The sequence below is a fragment of the Sparus aurata genome, chromosome 24, assembly GCF_900880675.1.
Source record: "Sparus aurata chromosome 24, fSpaAur1.1, whole genome shotgun sequence".
Lineage (NCBI taxonomy): Eukaryota > Metazoa > Chordata > Actinopteri > Spariformes > Sparidae > Sparus > Sparus aurata.
In genome coordinates, this window is record NC_044210.1 from 18,115,615 (window position 1) to 18,132,397 (window position 16,783).

The window sequence follows — 16,783 nt, forward strand, 5'->3', positions numbered from 1 at the left end:
GACCAGTGGTGAATCTGTCCAACATGGATCTGATGTTAAATGTTGTCATTCACATAATATTCTGTTTCAGCTGCTGGAGGAGAACATTGTCACTTTTGTGAAGAACGAGCTGAAGAAGGTCCAGAGGGTTCTGAGTTCAGATTTTCTAGAATGCTACCCAGAGAGTCAGAGGGAGGATGAGGAGGTGTTGGATGGTGAGGATGAAGAGCAGAGGAGGAGCAGCAGAGAGGCATTTCTGAAGATCACACTTCACCTCCTGAGGAGAATGAAGCAGGAGGAGCTGGCTGACCGTCTGCAGAGAAGTAAGAGGATTTCTCTAAAGATTTAACATCCTGGATCAATGAGACAATTTGTAATGTCAACAGATGGAGGAAAAACATGGAAAACATGTTTATATGTGCTACTTTAGGGAAAGGAAATTGTCATATTTTCTTTATAAATAACTTAATGAACTTTTTCACTGTGTTCATTCAGGAAGTCATTCTGGAGTTTGTCAGCGTAAACTTAAATCTAACCTTCAGAAGAAGTTCCAGTGTGTGTTTGAGGGGATCGCTAAAGCAGGAAACCCAACCCTTCTGAATCAGATCTACACAGAGCTCTACATCACAGAGGGAGGGACTGCAGAGGTCAATGATGAACATGAGGTCAGACAGATTGAAACAGCATCCAGGAAACCACACAGACCAGAAACAACAGTCAGACAAGAAGACATCTTTAAAGCCTCACCTGGAAGAGATGAACCAATCAGAACAGTGATGACAAAGGGAGTGGCTGGCATCGGGAAAACAGTCTTAACACAGAAGTTCACTCTGGACTGGGCTGAAGACAAAGCCAACCAGGACATACAGTTCACATTTCCATTCACCTTCAGAGAGCTGAATGTGCTGAAAGACAAAAAGTTCAGCTTAGTGGAACTTGTTCATCACTTCTTCACCGAAACCAAAGAAATCTGCAGGTTTGAGGAGTTCACGCTTGTGTTCATCTTTGACAGTTTGGATGAGTGTCGACTTCCTCTGGACTTCCACAATACTGAGATTCTCACTGATGTTACAGAGTCCACCTCAGTGGATGTGCTGCTGACAAACCTCATCAGGGGGAAACTGCTTCCCTCTGCTCGCCTATGGATAACCACACGACCTGCAGCAGCTAATCAGATCCCTCCTGAGTGTGTTGACATGGTGACAGAGGTCAGAGGGTTCACTGACCCACAGAAGGAGGAGTACTTCAGGAAGAGATTCAGAGATGAGGAGCAGGCCAGCAGAATCATCTCCCACATCAAGACATCACGGAGCCTCCACATCATGTGCCACATCCCAGTCTTCTGCTGGATCACTGCTACAGTTCTGGAGGATGTGTTGAAGACCAGAGAAAGAGGAAAGCTGCCCAAGACCCTGACTGAGATGTACATCCACTTCCTGGTAGTTCAGTCCAAAGTGAAGAACGTCAAGTATGATGGAGGAGCTGAGACAGATCCACACTGGACTCCAGAGAGCAGGAAGATTATTGAGTCTCTGGGAAAACTGGCTTTTGAGCAGCTGCAGAAAGGAAACCTGATCTTCTATGAATCAGACCTGACAGAGTGTGGCATCGATATCAGAGCAGCCTCAGTGTACTCAGGAGTGTTCACACAGATCTTTAAAGAGGAGAGAGGACTGTACCAGGACAAGGTGTTCTGCTTCGTCCATCTGAGTGTTCAGGAGTTTCTGGCTGCTCTCCATGTCCATCTGATGTTCATTAACTCTGGACTCAATCTTATGTCAGAGAAACCAACAATAGGTCGTCCATCTGCAGAGACACTTCTCTACCAGAGTGCTGTGGATGAGGCCTTAAAGAGTCCAAATGGACACCTGGACTTGTTCCTCCGCTTCCTCCTGGGTCTTTCACTGCAGACCAATCAGACTCTCCTGAAAGGTCTGCAGACACAGACAGGCAGATGCTCACAGACCAATCAGAAAACAGTCGAGTACATGAAAAAGAAGATCAGTGAGAATCTGTCTGCAGAGAGAAGCATCAATCTGTTCCACTGCCTGAATGAACTGAACGATCATTCTCTAGTGGAGGAGATCCAACAGTCCCTGAGTTCAGGAAGTCTCTCCACAGATAAACTGTCTCCTGCTCAGTGGTCAGCTCTGGTTTTCATCTTACTGTCATCAGAAAAAGATCTGGACATGTGTTTGACCTGAAGAAATACTCTGCTTCAGAGGAGGCTCTTCTGAGGTTGCTGCCAGTGGTCAAAGCCTCTAACAAAGCTCTGTAAGTGTGGAGAAGTTTCTTCAGAATGCCGTAAATGTGCTGTTATTGACCCAAATAGAAATATTATTTCATTGTTCTGCTCATAATTTTTTATCCAGACTGAGTGGCTGTAACCTCTCAAAGAGAAGCTGTGAAGTTCTGTCCTCAGTTCTCAGCTCCCAGTCCTCTAGTCTGAGAGAACTGGACCTGAGTAACAACAACCTGCTGGATTCAGGAGTGAAGCATCTGTGTGTTGGACTGGGGAGTCCCCAATGTAGACTTGAAACTCTCAGGTCAGATAATTCATAGTTTGTCTCAAATTATTTTTGTTATTTATTTAACATTTGGATTCAATTCTCTCTCTCTCTTATGTCAGAACTCTTGTGTTTTGAAACCATGCTACATATTATTGTTTCATGTCTGTTTTTTCAAGATGTAGTCTTGTTGATTTTTCATATCTCCGACATATTAGAGTAAAACAGAAAGCAAGTTCACATGTGCTACTATGATATAATATATAATGTATCACTAATGTCGTTTTCACTGTTTACGCTTCTGCTGAACTGAAGAGTCCACACTGTATCCTTGAAAGTCTTAGGTCAGGATTCATTATTTTATTTCATTATTTCAAGTAACTTTACAATTGGAGCAGGTCTTGATCATACTCCTAATATAATTCAATTCAATTGATTTAAGAGACCCAACATGTCTCATATGGGCAAGCACACAGAGGTGAGAAAAAAATGCCTTTATACAGTCAGAAACCTCGAGCAGAACCAGACTTAATGGTGAGCCACCATCTGTCTCAACTGGTTGGGTTAAGGGAGAGACAGACGCCCAAATCACACTGCCTCTTCTAGGCAGGAATCTTATGTTGATATTCCACCTAACTGTAGGTGTGAAAGTTACAAAGGTGGAAAGGGGATGGTTTCATTCTGCCTCTGATCCTCCAACAGAGGTAGTAACAGAGCCCCAACAGAGGTGAGACAACATGTGTGGATAGGAGTGTGATGTTCTGATAGTGTTCTCAGTCTAACAACTTAACAGATCCTTCACTCATCAAAGTAACAATACAAAACCAATGACACCCCTAATCTATATTTATATTTAAAATGTGGGTCAGTCAGTCTATTCTGCACTTTAATCCGGATTTACATATCTCAACAACCATTGGATGTGTTGTCATGTAGATTTTGACATTCATGCTCCCCTCAGGATTAACTGTAGTTAATTTGGTGATCCTCTGACTTTACATCTGATGCTATCATCAGTTCATCATTTTAATCTGTACAATATGTTGGTTCATGACCAAATATTTGCAAAACTAATGGTATTTCCATCAGCATCAGTTATATTCTGTGTTTAGTGCTGATTAGTAAATTATTGAAAACTGAGATCACGAATATAATGAACGTTAAAACCCTTAAACACAGATGTGCACTGAATCATGAAGACTCTCAACTGATCTGTGATGTGTGTTGTTTTGTGTGTCTGCAGGCTGTCAGGCTGTCTGATCACAGAGGAGGGCTGTACTTCTCTGGCCTCAGGATTGGACTCCAATCAATCCCATCTGAGAGAGCTGGACCTGAGCTACAATCATCCAAGAGACTCAGGAGTGAGGCAGCTTTCTGCTCGACTGGAGAATTCGGGCTGGAGACTGGACACTCTCAGGTACAAAGAGTCCTGCTGCAGACAGTCAGTGTCCCCATTCACACTGCCTCGCCACTTCTCTGCCTCCACCTCTGTGTGAATCTCTCAGAGGCGACGAGGGGTGAAATTTCGCTCTGGCGCATTATTAGTTAACCAAACCAGTGTGAATGAATAAGCCAGCTGCGTATATCAAGGTGTCGGTCATACAGTCTGATAACAACACAGGTCCTTCACTCAACTAAAAAGAGAGAAATGTCCCACAAAGGAACGTTACAGGACCAAACAAAAGTAATGTAGTAACTGTCTTTGGCAGCTTATATGAGGAAAAATCTACTGCAGTTATACGTGGACAAGCGTCTTTCCTCCTATCTGTCCTCCCACCTGTCCTTCCATCCATCCTCCCGACTCTAAATCACATTTCTGCCCAATAAACAACGTCTGTCACCGGCAAAAAAACTTTAACTGAAGTGTTTGTATTGAAAAATAAATCTCTGTTACGGTCAGCTCTCCCGACTGACACTTCAGTGGACTTCAGTGGTCCCCACGAGTGACTGAGTCAGACAGCGTCAAGTTTGCTGATAGTAATTCAGGATCTCAATCACTACACGTTATAACATCATCCATATGATTATATCTACGGGTTTAGATTGACAGAAGGACACCGGAGAAACACACAGACGTCTCATCATGACGTGTACCGACACGCCTCTTTAGGAGCCGCAGCGCCGGCTTTCTGTATGAGTCTTTAAGGCGGAGCTGCTTCACACTCTGTGAACAACCCACGGTGGAGAATTTGCAAACCGCTGCTGCGGCGTTCATGCCTCTTCTCTGTGTGAATGGGGCTAGTGTGAGACTCTGTATCTCGATTGTAGACGGTTGGGAGGTCTGCTTTGTTTACTTCACCTCCAGTTGTTCAGTTCAGTTCAGGAGAAAAGGCAGCATAGCTTGGAGCCAAGAGTTACAATTGAAGAGAGGAAGATAATAAAAACATATGAAAATCAGCAGAGGGTTATCAAAACATTAACATTAAATCTAACTTCCACCACTACACTGCTGTGTAATGATATCAATAATAGCAATAGACCCTCTGTGTCAGATGTCTCATCAGAAAATACTGAACCTCAAATTCAAAAGATTTCTGTGACACATAAATGAATTTAATCACTGAATGACATAGAAACTCTTTCCCTCACCTGGAGAATCAGTGTTTTTGCCAAAGGGCTTGACTTTAAACTTAAAATGGTTCTGACATGGATATTTATCAACAGTCGAGTAATTGCATTCTAGATCATCGCTGACAGTTTATTTGTACCGATGTGAAATGATTTACAGACCGTACCAACTGTCTGTGGCATCAGGTTAAAGTGAACAGAAGATATAAAACAGTCCAATAACAATGTTAGATGACACAAGGTGGAACCTTCCTGTCAAATTACCAGAACAGCAGCAGTGCATAGATTAATTTAAGATGGGCTCAGTGTTGCCATCTTGGCTCTTGTCATGAGGAAACTGCTGCTCCAGCTGAGTTTGGGCTGTTTCGGGTAGTTATCATTATAACAGCCTGCAGGGTCAGGAAAGTTTCAGTGTTTTACACCGCCTGCAAAATCAAATGACAAAAGAAAACAGTTGATCAATCATCTGATCCATTGATAAATGACAAATAACTACATGCAGTACTTTTATTGTGAAGTATTTAAAGGAAGTGTTAAATGCAGTTAGATGGCGTGACTGCGTTGCATGAATGGACTTTTAATTTTTCATTTGTGGCAGCAAACAACACATGGTTTCAGTTACTAACTGAGTCTATCCACACACTTTATGTCCTACAGTAATAACAGCAGCACTTTACTGTGACTGCAGCAACGTGCTCGTAGCTCTGTCACATACCGGAGAGACTCACTCCCTACCAACACATCACAGAGTAGTGTTTGTTGTCACAAGTTATAGGGCTGCAACTAACGACTATTTTCATAAACCATTGATCGCATAAAAAGACAAAAGCATTTTATTTAAAGAATGAAACATTGCTCTTACATTTTCCTCTTTAGTCTTGTTCAATTCACTTTCAAACAACTTCAGTTTGTAAAAGCAATATAAATGTATTAGAGGTGATGAAATGTCTCCATTATAAGATGTGATTGTTGATTGTTCGGCCTCAGCTGGATGATAAAGTTTCATTACGACGTTGCTCACACGCTTTTAACTGTGTGAGGACTTCTGACTGACGTTACTGATGTAGGAGGATGTTGGAGGGAGGCAGACATCATCTGAGAGAGATTAAAACAGTCAAATTTCACCTGAAGCTAACGTCTGCAGCTATAAATAATAACTGTGAGAGAAGTTAATCAGCTGAGATCTGAGGAGCTGCTGTCAACTCTGCTGTCCAACTCTGAGAGAGGTGTGTGCAGCAGAGTCAGTAAATGTTGGATCTTAAAACTGCGATATGAAAACTAGATTATTGTAGACAAACATGAAAGACACTGCAGATGGATACAGGTTTTGTTTGATGACTGAAAAGATGCAGCTTTTATTTTGTAGACTGCTGTAGTCTGATTATTGGAAGGACTTTCAGAATAAAAGGAGAATGTAAATGATGAACAGTAGCCGTGTGCAGTGATATAGATCATTGAGGATGACGAACACTGAGATGCATCGAGAATCGTTGACAGCTGAATCGTAATGGAATCGCGAGGCCGCTGAAGATTCACACCTCTAAAATGTTTGTTACATGAAGAATGCAAAAGTAAAATCTAGTTTGTGGCTCAATAAGTGAGCAAATGTTCCGTATTCCCTCGGCTGAAAATCTATATCGCTCATAGAGAATTTCATCAGGAAATGCCAGCGGATCAGCGCGATCTCGAAGAAGCCGCTCACGTCGTAGTGCTGCCCGAATTGTTCTTGCTCCCAGGTCCACCGGGTTCTCAATGAATGGTGACGCCATCTCCGAATGAGTTACACAGTGAAACAGCGGCGCTTTTATAGCCGATTTTAAGATGAAACTCTGAACTGGTCGGGACCAGGTTATGAGCTCAGCATAAGTTACCATGGTGATCTAGCCGGGTTAAAAGAGAGCCACCTTTGTAGTACAGGGAAGCCTGGCTTTAGACTCAACATACCTGCTAACACACTAAACTGGCTTCGCAGTACACCCCTCCGGCCTGTACAATAAAACACAACAACAACAGAGCAGCACTTCCTCACAACATGTGAAAAGTAGAAACATATTAGAGAAACACATGTTAAACATGTAATAGATTAGATGTTAAACATGTAATAGATTACAAAGGCTTTGTTGAGCCAGTAGATGCAGAAACATGAACAGTCCTACTAGGGGAGAACCCAAAGAGCTGTGATCCAGCAGCAGTCTATGTTCTGCTGCCACAAACTGAGGGACAGTGAGTGACACTCAGCTGACAGTTGTTCATGTTATAAGTGATGACACTTATTATTGAGTGTCGTGCTGTTATTGTCAGCTTTGGTTACACTTATATCTGTGTTGTGTTTTCATCTACTGTACTAGTCTTTACACTACAATCTTCTTCTTCTTTTCTTGCTTTGGCAACATGTTTGTGTGACATCGTGCCAATAAAGACATTTTTAATTGAACAAGTGAAATAAAAAGGTAAATGTACATTGTGAATGCAGCCTGAGCCATGCACTGAGAATATGAAGGACACGTAATATATATTTTAACACAACAGATGTGCTCAAGTTTCTATGTGAAGAAATAAAGACTTCACTTCAGACGATCTCTGACTACCACATGAAATATTCTAAAACCTCCTCTGATGTCCTCCAGTGTCTCTGACATACTTCAGCTAATTACCCACCAGGGGGCGACACTGATCCATCACAGACCTGAGAGCACAGACGGAAGCTGTTTCTGTCTTAAACGTTGCTTGTTAAATTGAAACCTGTAATGTAGCCGGGCCCTAATCTTGTGTTTGCAGGAACAACAGGTTTACTAATGGATGAAGTGGATCAGTTCCAAAAGTTCACCCTGTCCAAACTTTAGTCAGTCAGCCTGTCCAACAAACAAATCCTGCTGCTCATTAAAACACTTAACAGTAAGGTACTAAAGGGACAGACACTACGGATCAGTGTAGACAGGTTCTGGGTTTGAAACCTTTACTAAGTCACCGTGCCGAGTCTCCTTCACCTGTAGTGGCTCTGACCTGCTTTCTATTCATGTCTCAGTGATGTGGTGCTACCGGGCCATGTGAGATCAGCTCTGCACATCTTGGAGCTGTTTTCTTTCAACACTTTGATATGAAGTGCTGCCTAGGTTTTGATGTCTTGGCTCGAACACTTTTCTCTTCTGTAACGTTTGTAGTTTCTGTTCCTCCGTGGCCTCCGCTATGTTGCAGATGCGTAACGGAGCCGATTCAGAAAGGAGTCAGCGCAACTCTGAGTAGGTTCCTGTTTCATCACCTGAGCTATGCAAGGCGCCATTGGCTGTCTTACTGCTCCCACCGTAGGAGACCAGAACTGCTGAGCTGAATGTGTTTTCTTGACGTATCTTCCGCTCTACGTCTTTGACCAAGAAGTGAAGCAGCTCGCTCCGTGTCACAGCGCCTGCATCATAACGCAAACAAGCTAATCCATAATGAAACTGGTCGCAACTATTTCAATATTCAATTTAATGGGTTAGTTGTCGCTGTCCTAAAAACGTCTGGACACATCATGTTCACCACAGCAGATTTCAGACTAAGAGACATTTGTGTCATTGTTTCTGCTTTTAATGGCATCAAACATGACATGAAGTTCTCCTCACAGTAGATATTACTGCTGTAATATACATCAGATATCAATCCAGCACCAAACTATAGTAACATGAACATGTCAACACATGAAACCATGAAACTGTTTCTATCACAAACAGGTTCAGTGACACTTGTGAGGTTCTGGAGGGAAACAGTCTGGGAGTCTCTGTCACTTGGTTCTGGCAGAGGTCGGGAACCAACGTCCAATGTTTTCTGATTGATTTATTACGTATAAATTGTATTTGTTTCTTTGCACAGTAAAACAAAGCAGCAGAAACACAGCAAGAACAAAAAGCAGACTGTGCAGCTGAGATTCAGAAAAGCCCTCCAAGCTTCAAACAGGAATCGGACCTCAAAAGTTCTGACGTCCAAATCCAAAAGTCCTATAATATAGAAACCTGGTCACAAGTTGACATTGGATCAAACAGCAAGCGTAAGGTTGCCCACAGGAAACAGCAACAACATCCAATAAAATAAAGATGAAGTGATAAATCCAACAGGAGGTTTGTGTGTGTTCTCAGATGTTGTCGTCCTCTTTCACACACACCAACATCCTGTGGCTCACTCTCAGTGTGTGAGGAGAGTGGCAGAGGTGAAGAGGTTCATGGAGAACAGGGAGAAGCAGCCTGATGGACAGATTGTGTTTCTGTGTATGAGAGTCATGTCATGTCCATGTTTGCATGCTGAAAGAGGATGTGCTGCTCTGACCCCCCTCCTCCTTTCAGGGTGGAGCCTGCTGGAGTCCGATGGTTGACACCAGGTCTGAGGAAGTGTGAGTGTCTTTTTACTGTCATTCATGAAAACACTGTGACATCACTCATTCACATCTGTGATGTCATCATCACACTGATGACACATTAATAACTGCAGCTGTGTTGTGTCTTTTTCTCTCCATCAGATTCCTGTGAGCTCACAGTCGACACAAACACAGTCAGCAGAAAGATCAAACTGTCTGACAACAACAGGAAGATGACACGTGTGGAGGAGGATCAGTCATATCCTCGTCATCCAGAGAGGTTTGAGTCTGTGTGTCCTCAGCTGCTGTGTAGAACTGGTCTGACTGGTCGCTGTTACTGGGAGGTCGAGTGGAGAGGAAGTGTTTCTATATCAGTGAGTTACAGAAGAATCAGAAGGAAAGGAGCCAGTGATGACTGTTGGTTTGGATGGAATGATCAGTCCTGGAGTCTGAGATGCTTTGATGATGGTCGTTACTCTGTCAGGCACAATAACAGAAGAACAGTCCTCTCCTCCTCCTCCTCCCCCTCCTCCTCCTCTGGTAGAGTAGCAGTGTATGTGGACTGTCCTGCTGGCACTCTGTCCTTCTACAGAGTCTCCTCTGACTCACTGATCCACCTCCACACCTTCAACACCACATTCACTGAACCTCTTTATCCTGGATTTGGGTTCATCTGGCCCAGTTCTGGTTCCTCAGTGCGTCTGTGTGGTGTTTAGTGTGCAGAGTCTCCTCCTGTCACAGAAACATTGTCAGTGCTGAACAGTTGAGTCTGTACAGGATCACAGTCACATCAATCTTTCAGCTTCTTGGAATAAATTCATCAGTCAACTTTGTACAAAATGATTCAAACTGACTGAAAAGATTTTTCATTTACATTTGAAACTTCTTCCATTAAAATGTGGATTAAATTGCGTTGACTTGTACTTTCTGTCATGTGTTGTTTTCAATTCTGGCTCTTGTTCCAATAAAATCCACAACTATTAGTGAAATGTAAGAAAGAGAAAACATTGACTCGTCTGTAGATTTAATTGTAAAGAATCATTGTGAACAAAGTTGTAAATGGACAGTAAAATCTGATCAAATGTACTCGACACTCCACCTGAAACACTCTGACTTGTTTCATGTGTTTCTAATGATGAAACTAAAAGTTTGATGGTGTTGGTTAACACATGTAATTATGTCCGTAGTGACGTGATAAACTGCACAACATCTCTTCATTTCTGTCTGATTATTCTATGAGAAGAAAACACATTTTAATGACTGTTTCATTTAATGAATGTTTCTCTCAGTGTTTTGTGGCTGTTGAAGTCCGGCTGTATTTTCAGGACGTTTGTTGGATTTGAATCTGGTCCGTCAAACTAAACAGCTGTGAGAAAAGTCTTTCTCTGTCTGACCCGGTGGCTCCACTTGTTACAGACCAGTTTTAAAGTCCAACAGCAGGCGACGGACAGAAGAGCCGGAGACCAAATAGTCCACACAGAACCAACAAGCTGCTGACTCGACGGCTCAGTGAGCTGAAGAAGTTCTGTGAAGTTCTGAGGTCGTGGGTTCAAGCCTGGAGTCAGAACCAGTAAGAAAGGAAGGACGAGTATCTGATGAGTTCAAATCCTCGAGGTTTTCACACAATTATTTAGTCATCAAAAGAAGCGAAATGCTCAAAGAAAGTGATTCATTTAAGTAAATAAAGAGCTGCCACACAGTTAAAGTAGTCAGGACAACAGCACAACTTCAGCAAACCTGTTTCTTGAACACATATGAATGTATTGATTTGTTATTGGATCAGCACACATAAGATCAGATCAGATGAGATGATTGAAACATAACAGATGTGTCAGGAGAGGTGAAGAACCACAGACCTCCACACAAACACACTCAAACTATTCACATTATATAATTTGGGAAAATGCAACAAACCACAAATACCAACAAAAACTCACAATAAACAGAACAACTAATGAATCAATAGACAGTAATCCAATTAAAACACGGACGGCATCAAAACATCACAGTTACATATTAATGTGTGTGAATATGAATCATCACTGACGTCCATTTGTTTGAGACGGTTAATTGCAGACGAGATATGTTGAAATAAAACAGCGTGGTGGCAGCATTAATAAAAGACTTCCTGCTGATTTAAAAGATGTCAGTGAATGTGCCGCCTCAGAACACCACTGAACATTTCCCTCATTTGATTCCAGGACGACAAACAGTGAAATCTGTGCAGTGAAATGTAACAGACTGAGATATATACAGACTGAACAGTGTGATATGAGCTCACTGGATACACAACAGCTGTGGTTTCTTTTCACCAGCAGAGGGCGGCAACGTCCTCCAACTCCAGCAGAATAATGCTGAATAAAGAGCCAGAAAACTCAGAAAGTGCTGAGAAATACTTAAAGCTGAGGCTTCACACTAAGATATGATTTTAACTATGATAAAACTTTATTTATACAGCAGCTTTAAACACAGAGTTTACAAAGTGCACTTACAATCAAGCAAAATCAAGAATATTACAGAATAAACGCTGAACAGTCAAAGCAAAAACGTTCAGTATGAGTCATTACAAAAGGAATAAAAGAGATAAAAAAGGCAAAATCACAGAATAAGAAAGAAAAACGTGCTGCAAATAAAGAGATAAATAAAAGAATAGGACCAATAAAGGACGATAAGAAGACGACATCACATCACAGGAATTAAGAGCAGATTTATGTATATAGAATATATATTTCAAATATAATAATAAAATGAATGATCTCTTTGTTTTTACTTGTTTTTGGCAGTGAAAGTTAAATATCCCCACTGACCAAAAAGTAAACATCCATATTGACCCACCACCCCCCTGTATCTGCATGAAATGGTTTGGTCCTGCCTTAGTGCAATTATCAGTGACGTGTTTAGTTGCAGTCAGTAGATGCGCCAAAACTACAGTGATCACAATGTTGCCTAAATCAAAATCTGGTTTTCTAAAACAGGAAAGAGAGAGAGGAAAGACAGAGGACAGGGTGTCAATCTGTAACCCAGTGTTTCACCAAGAAAGCTGGGTAGGCCTTCAGTCTGGTATTAACCTGTCGACTTAATGTCTATAGTGAAATAAGACAGCTACAGACTAGTGTTGGCCTACATTTCATCAACGTTTAATCAGTGCAGGGAAACGTTTAGCAAGATATTCATATTAAATCATTGTGCCAGTTAGCATCACTGCAGGGAGTCTGTGGGGATTTCTCTCTCTCTTGCTTTTTTTACCATTACAAGAAAAACAGTTAAATATTTATTAATGACAGAAATTCAAACACAAATGATTTTCTCACATAATGATCAATTTGAAATAAATAAGAATAAAAATAAAAACAACCTACTGTCTGTACTGGATGCTGGACAGTTGGAAACAGTGAGTAGCATACCTCAGCCTGCATGTAAGTTACAGACAATATTAAAATAATCCAGTTTGATACATTCATTTAGATTGAATTATGGAATGACAACTACAAGAAGCAAGACAGTTGCAAGCCTTTAATTAGTTATGTAAAGCTTTTGGTGGGACAGTTAGGTCCTACAGATGTGGTGACAACAGCTGTGCAGGGAGGGCCCAATTTGATTTTTTTGTAATGGGGCCCAAATTTCCTGGCGGGGCCCCTTCCTGCACTCAGCAGTTAGATCTTTGCTCACACATGAAGGAGTTGTTAAGGCTTTGGGTCAGAATGTGTTTCCCCACCACAGTCGTTGAGTCGATGTGATTCTGGTTCCTCTGGTTCACACTCCTCCCTTGATGGAAGGTTAACTCCCTCTCCACTCAGACCATGTGAACACTTCCTGACTGACCTCCTTAGTCCTTGGGAATGAAGTCAGCTCCTCAACCTCCATCCAGACACAGAGATAAGTTACATGACTTCCATCTTTCTGAAACACACAGTGAGGTCACAGGTAGTTTTTCCCCAGAAGATATTCTAGCCACTGTTCCCAGTCTCTGATGCATGACACCTTCATCAGTGCCCATCCCTCTGAAAGGGAGACCAGATCAGTCCAGGAGTGCCCCGCCTCCTCTCTGCACCTCCATGACAGTGATAACAGCTGTCCTGCCCCTGACACATTTGTGACGCCCTTCAGCAGCAAAACCTGCCTGAAGGACCAAATTTTAAATCTGCCAAAATAAGTCTGACTACCACTTAATGAGCATTGTAATCCAAGGAGTGAACACAAACACTGTTGGACACTCCAGAAATGACTCTATCATTGTAGGTGCCACTCTCTGCATCTCACCCTAACAAACTGATATCACTAACTTTCCTGTTCTCACTAACCCAGAGATTAACTGAGAAACAGGTAATTTAGTGAATTCAGTGTCATAACTATAGTGTTTATCTGGGTTTTCTGTTCATGATTCTTGCTGAGCCAAGATGGAGACTAAGCCGATGCCCAGCTGGTTACTGAACTGCCCAGATGTTACCAATATTAATGAACTGACAGATGAACTTTTTAAAACTCTGGATTATACAAGTAGGATTTGTGCTCTCAGGATCACATGTGAAGCAACATCCTGAGACCTAAGGGAGGATTTGTGGATTTCAAAAATGTGACTGATCAGGTCGTCAAAACTCAGAGAACTTCTCCTCAGAGCAGCGATGCAAGATCCTGCTAGTATTCCAGATCAGTCAGCGGCAGAGCTGCGACGCAGAGCTGACCAGCTAACTACACAATCCAAAGAACAAGTTAGCACCGAGCTGCTATCCCTGCAAAGGAAAGGACGGACAGTTTCCTCCACCTGCTGTTTTTCATCAGACTGCTGCTTTATCTTCACTGTTTCACTTCAGTTTCAGCACAAAGGAACAATACATGATAAATATTATATATATGACTCATTGTTTCCCAAATGATAAATCAAAACAGTCATTAAAGGATTAGAAGTGTTTCTCAGTAACTTCACATGTTGACACTGTAGTTCTATAAATCAGAAACACATTGAATGGGACTCATTATTGAGTTATTGAGTGACACAAACATTTTCTTAAAACAAATGAAAACACATAGAAGCTGTGAGATTCTGACCAGTTTGTTTTAAAAAACTCGTCAGAATGAGTTTTTGTCCTGAAACCAGACAGAAGAAGGCAGGTCGCTGTTTAAAACTAGTAAAAGTAATACATAAATATATAAATATATAAATAAATAATGAATACAATACAATAAATACATAAAAAAAAGTCTTAATATTATTGATTTATCTGAAGATTTGTGATGAAAATAAATCTTTAGCGTCCTGAACAAAACGGTTTTGGATTCAGGTATCAGTGTACGGATCAGAACATATCAGGATGTGAGAGGAGATCCTCTTCACCTGAGGTGTTAACAGGAAGGTAGAGTGATCCTGTTGTCCTCCCTGCTGAAAAAAATACTATAGACCAGCACCAAAACCAGTGTTCTGTTGTATAGGCAAGGCAAGTTTACTTTTATAGCACAATTTAGACAAAAGGCAACTCAAGTGCTTTACAGGCGCATACAAATTTCATTTAAAAGACATACTTCAGATCAAACCACACAGATTTAACCACACAGCATACAGATCAACCCCCAGACTACACAGATTAACGCCTCAGGACCTCCACCCTGTAGTCCTAATGGACCAGGCGAGGTAAAAATTGCAAACAAGCAAAAACATTAAGAAACAAACATTTAAACAAGAAGACTAAAATAGAAAAGCTTTAAAAGAAACCAGACTGTAGAGTCAGAGTAATAATGCAGTTCAAAGACTTGAATTGCTTCAGTTAAAAGCAGTGGCAAAAAGAAATGTTTTAAGTCTTGATTCAAAAGAGGTGAGTGTTGGAGCAGACCTGCAATTTTCAGGGAGTTTGTTCCACATATGTGGCGCATAGTAACTGAAAGCTGCTTCTCCATGTTTACTTCTGACTCTGGGGACTGAAAGCAGACCGGTACCTGACGATCTCAGAGGTCTGGATGGTTCATAACGCGGCAGCAGATCAGAAATGTATTTTGGCCCGAAACCATTCAATGCTTTATAGACCAACAACAGGACTTTGAAATCTATTCTTTGATAGACAGGAAGCCAGTGTAAAGATCTAAGAACTGGAGTGATGTGATCTACTTTTTTGGTTCTTGTTAGGACTCGAGCAGCAGCGTTCTGAATCAGCTGCAACTGTCTGATGGAGTTTTTAGGGAGTCCTGTAAGGACACCATTACAGTAGTCGAGTCTGCTGAAGATAAATGCGTGAACAAGTTTCTCCAAATCCTGCCCAGACATAAGCCCTCTTATCCTGGATATATTCTTAAGGCGATAGTAGGCTGACTTTGTAACTGTCTTGATGTGGCTGCTGAAATTCATGTCTGAGTCCATAATTACACTGAGGTTTCTGGCTTGGTCTGTAGTTTTCAACATTACAGACTGTAGTTGAGCAGAGAGGTCCAGACACTCTGTGGTTCTTCTCTCTGTGCTGCAGGTCTGAAAGAGTTTTGATTCCTCACAGCTGGTCTGAAACTCTTCAGAGAATCAGCAAAAAGAATCAACAAGGACAATTTCCCTTACAGACTGTTTACAATCCCAGAGGGTTCACCCTTTTATAAGTCAGTGTAGCATCAGAGTGGTTTTGAAGCTGTTATCTGAAGTTAAAGCAGTGACATGATGTTACTTCAAGGCCTGAACTGCTTTCACACACAAACGTCAGATGGGAAACTGCCTGGTCTTTGAGCCAAGATGGCTGCCTGTGTGAGCAGGCAGAGAGAAGCTGGTCTATGCTGGTTTTTCCAGCAGTATGTTGTGGACACAGAGTGTGAGAGCTCACCTTGTCTCCTCCTCCTGTGATGAAGCACACCTGAGAGACCGTCAGCAGCTGAGGACGGACTGTGTTTGCTCTCACCTGCTGCTTTCAGTCCTTTAAAGGTAAGATATGATTTAACTTTACAATAACATTAAGCTAACAAACTCACATTCAGCTAACGAGCTAACATTCTGAGCAGAGTGAAGAACAACAGTGTTGACGTCCTGTCAAAGACGTCTCTGTGTGTCCGTCCTGTCTCCTAACAGCACTCTGTAGCTCAGAGGTGACAGTCTGACAGCCTGTAGCTTCAGCTGGAGATGGAAAAGCAGCCAGTTCACTACTGAGTCTAATAAGTCAACAACATAAACTCACTAAATGTCAAGAAAGGAAATATTTTGACTCTTATTTTCATTATAAACAGAAAAATCCAACCGTATGAACTCAAGTTTCTCTCTCTGACTGAACTGAGATCAGTTTAATCTGCTTGTTAACTCGTCGTCAGACTTACTTCATCCAAACTGGACCTGAACTGAATCACAGTCACAAACACTAACATGTAACTTTACTGTGAGTTTGACGAGGTTCTAGTTAAAAACTCACAAAGTATCTGCAGCACAGCTGAAGGATTTTATAAC

At 41.7% G+C, this 16,783-nt stretch overlaps 1 protein-coding gene across 1 annotated transcript in view; it reads left to right on the forward strand.

Moving 5' to 3' along the window:
* LOC115576518 (NACHT, LRR and PYD domains-containing protein 12-like) overlaps positions 1 to 16,783 on the forward strand; it is a 71,533-nt gene that overhangs the window by 21,121 nt on the left and 33,629 nt on the right. The window contains exon 9 of the mRNA XM_030409051.1: positions 2,352 to 2,525. Within this exon, the coding sequence (XP_030264911.1) occupies positions 2,352 to 2,525 (174 nt within the window). The remainder of the gene's footprint in view (positions 1 to 2,351; positions 2,526 to 16,783) is intronic.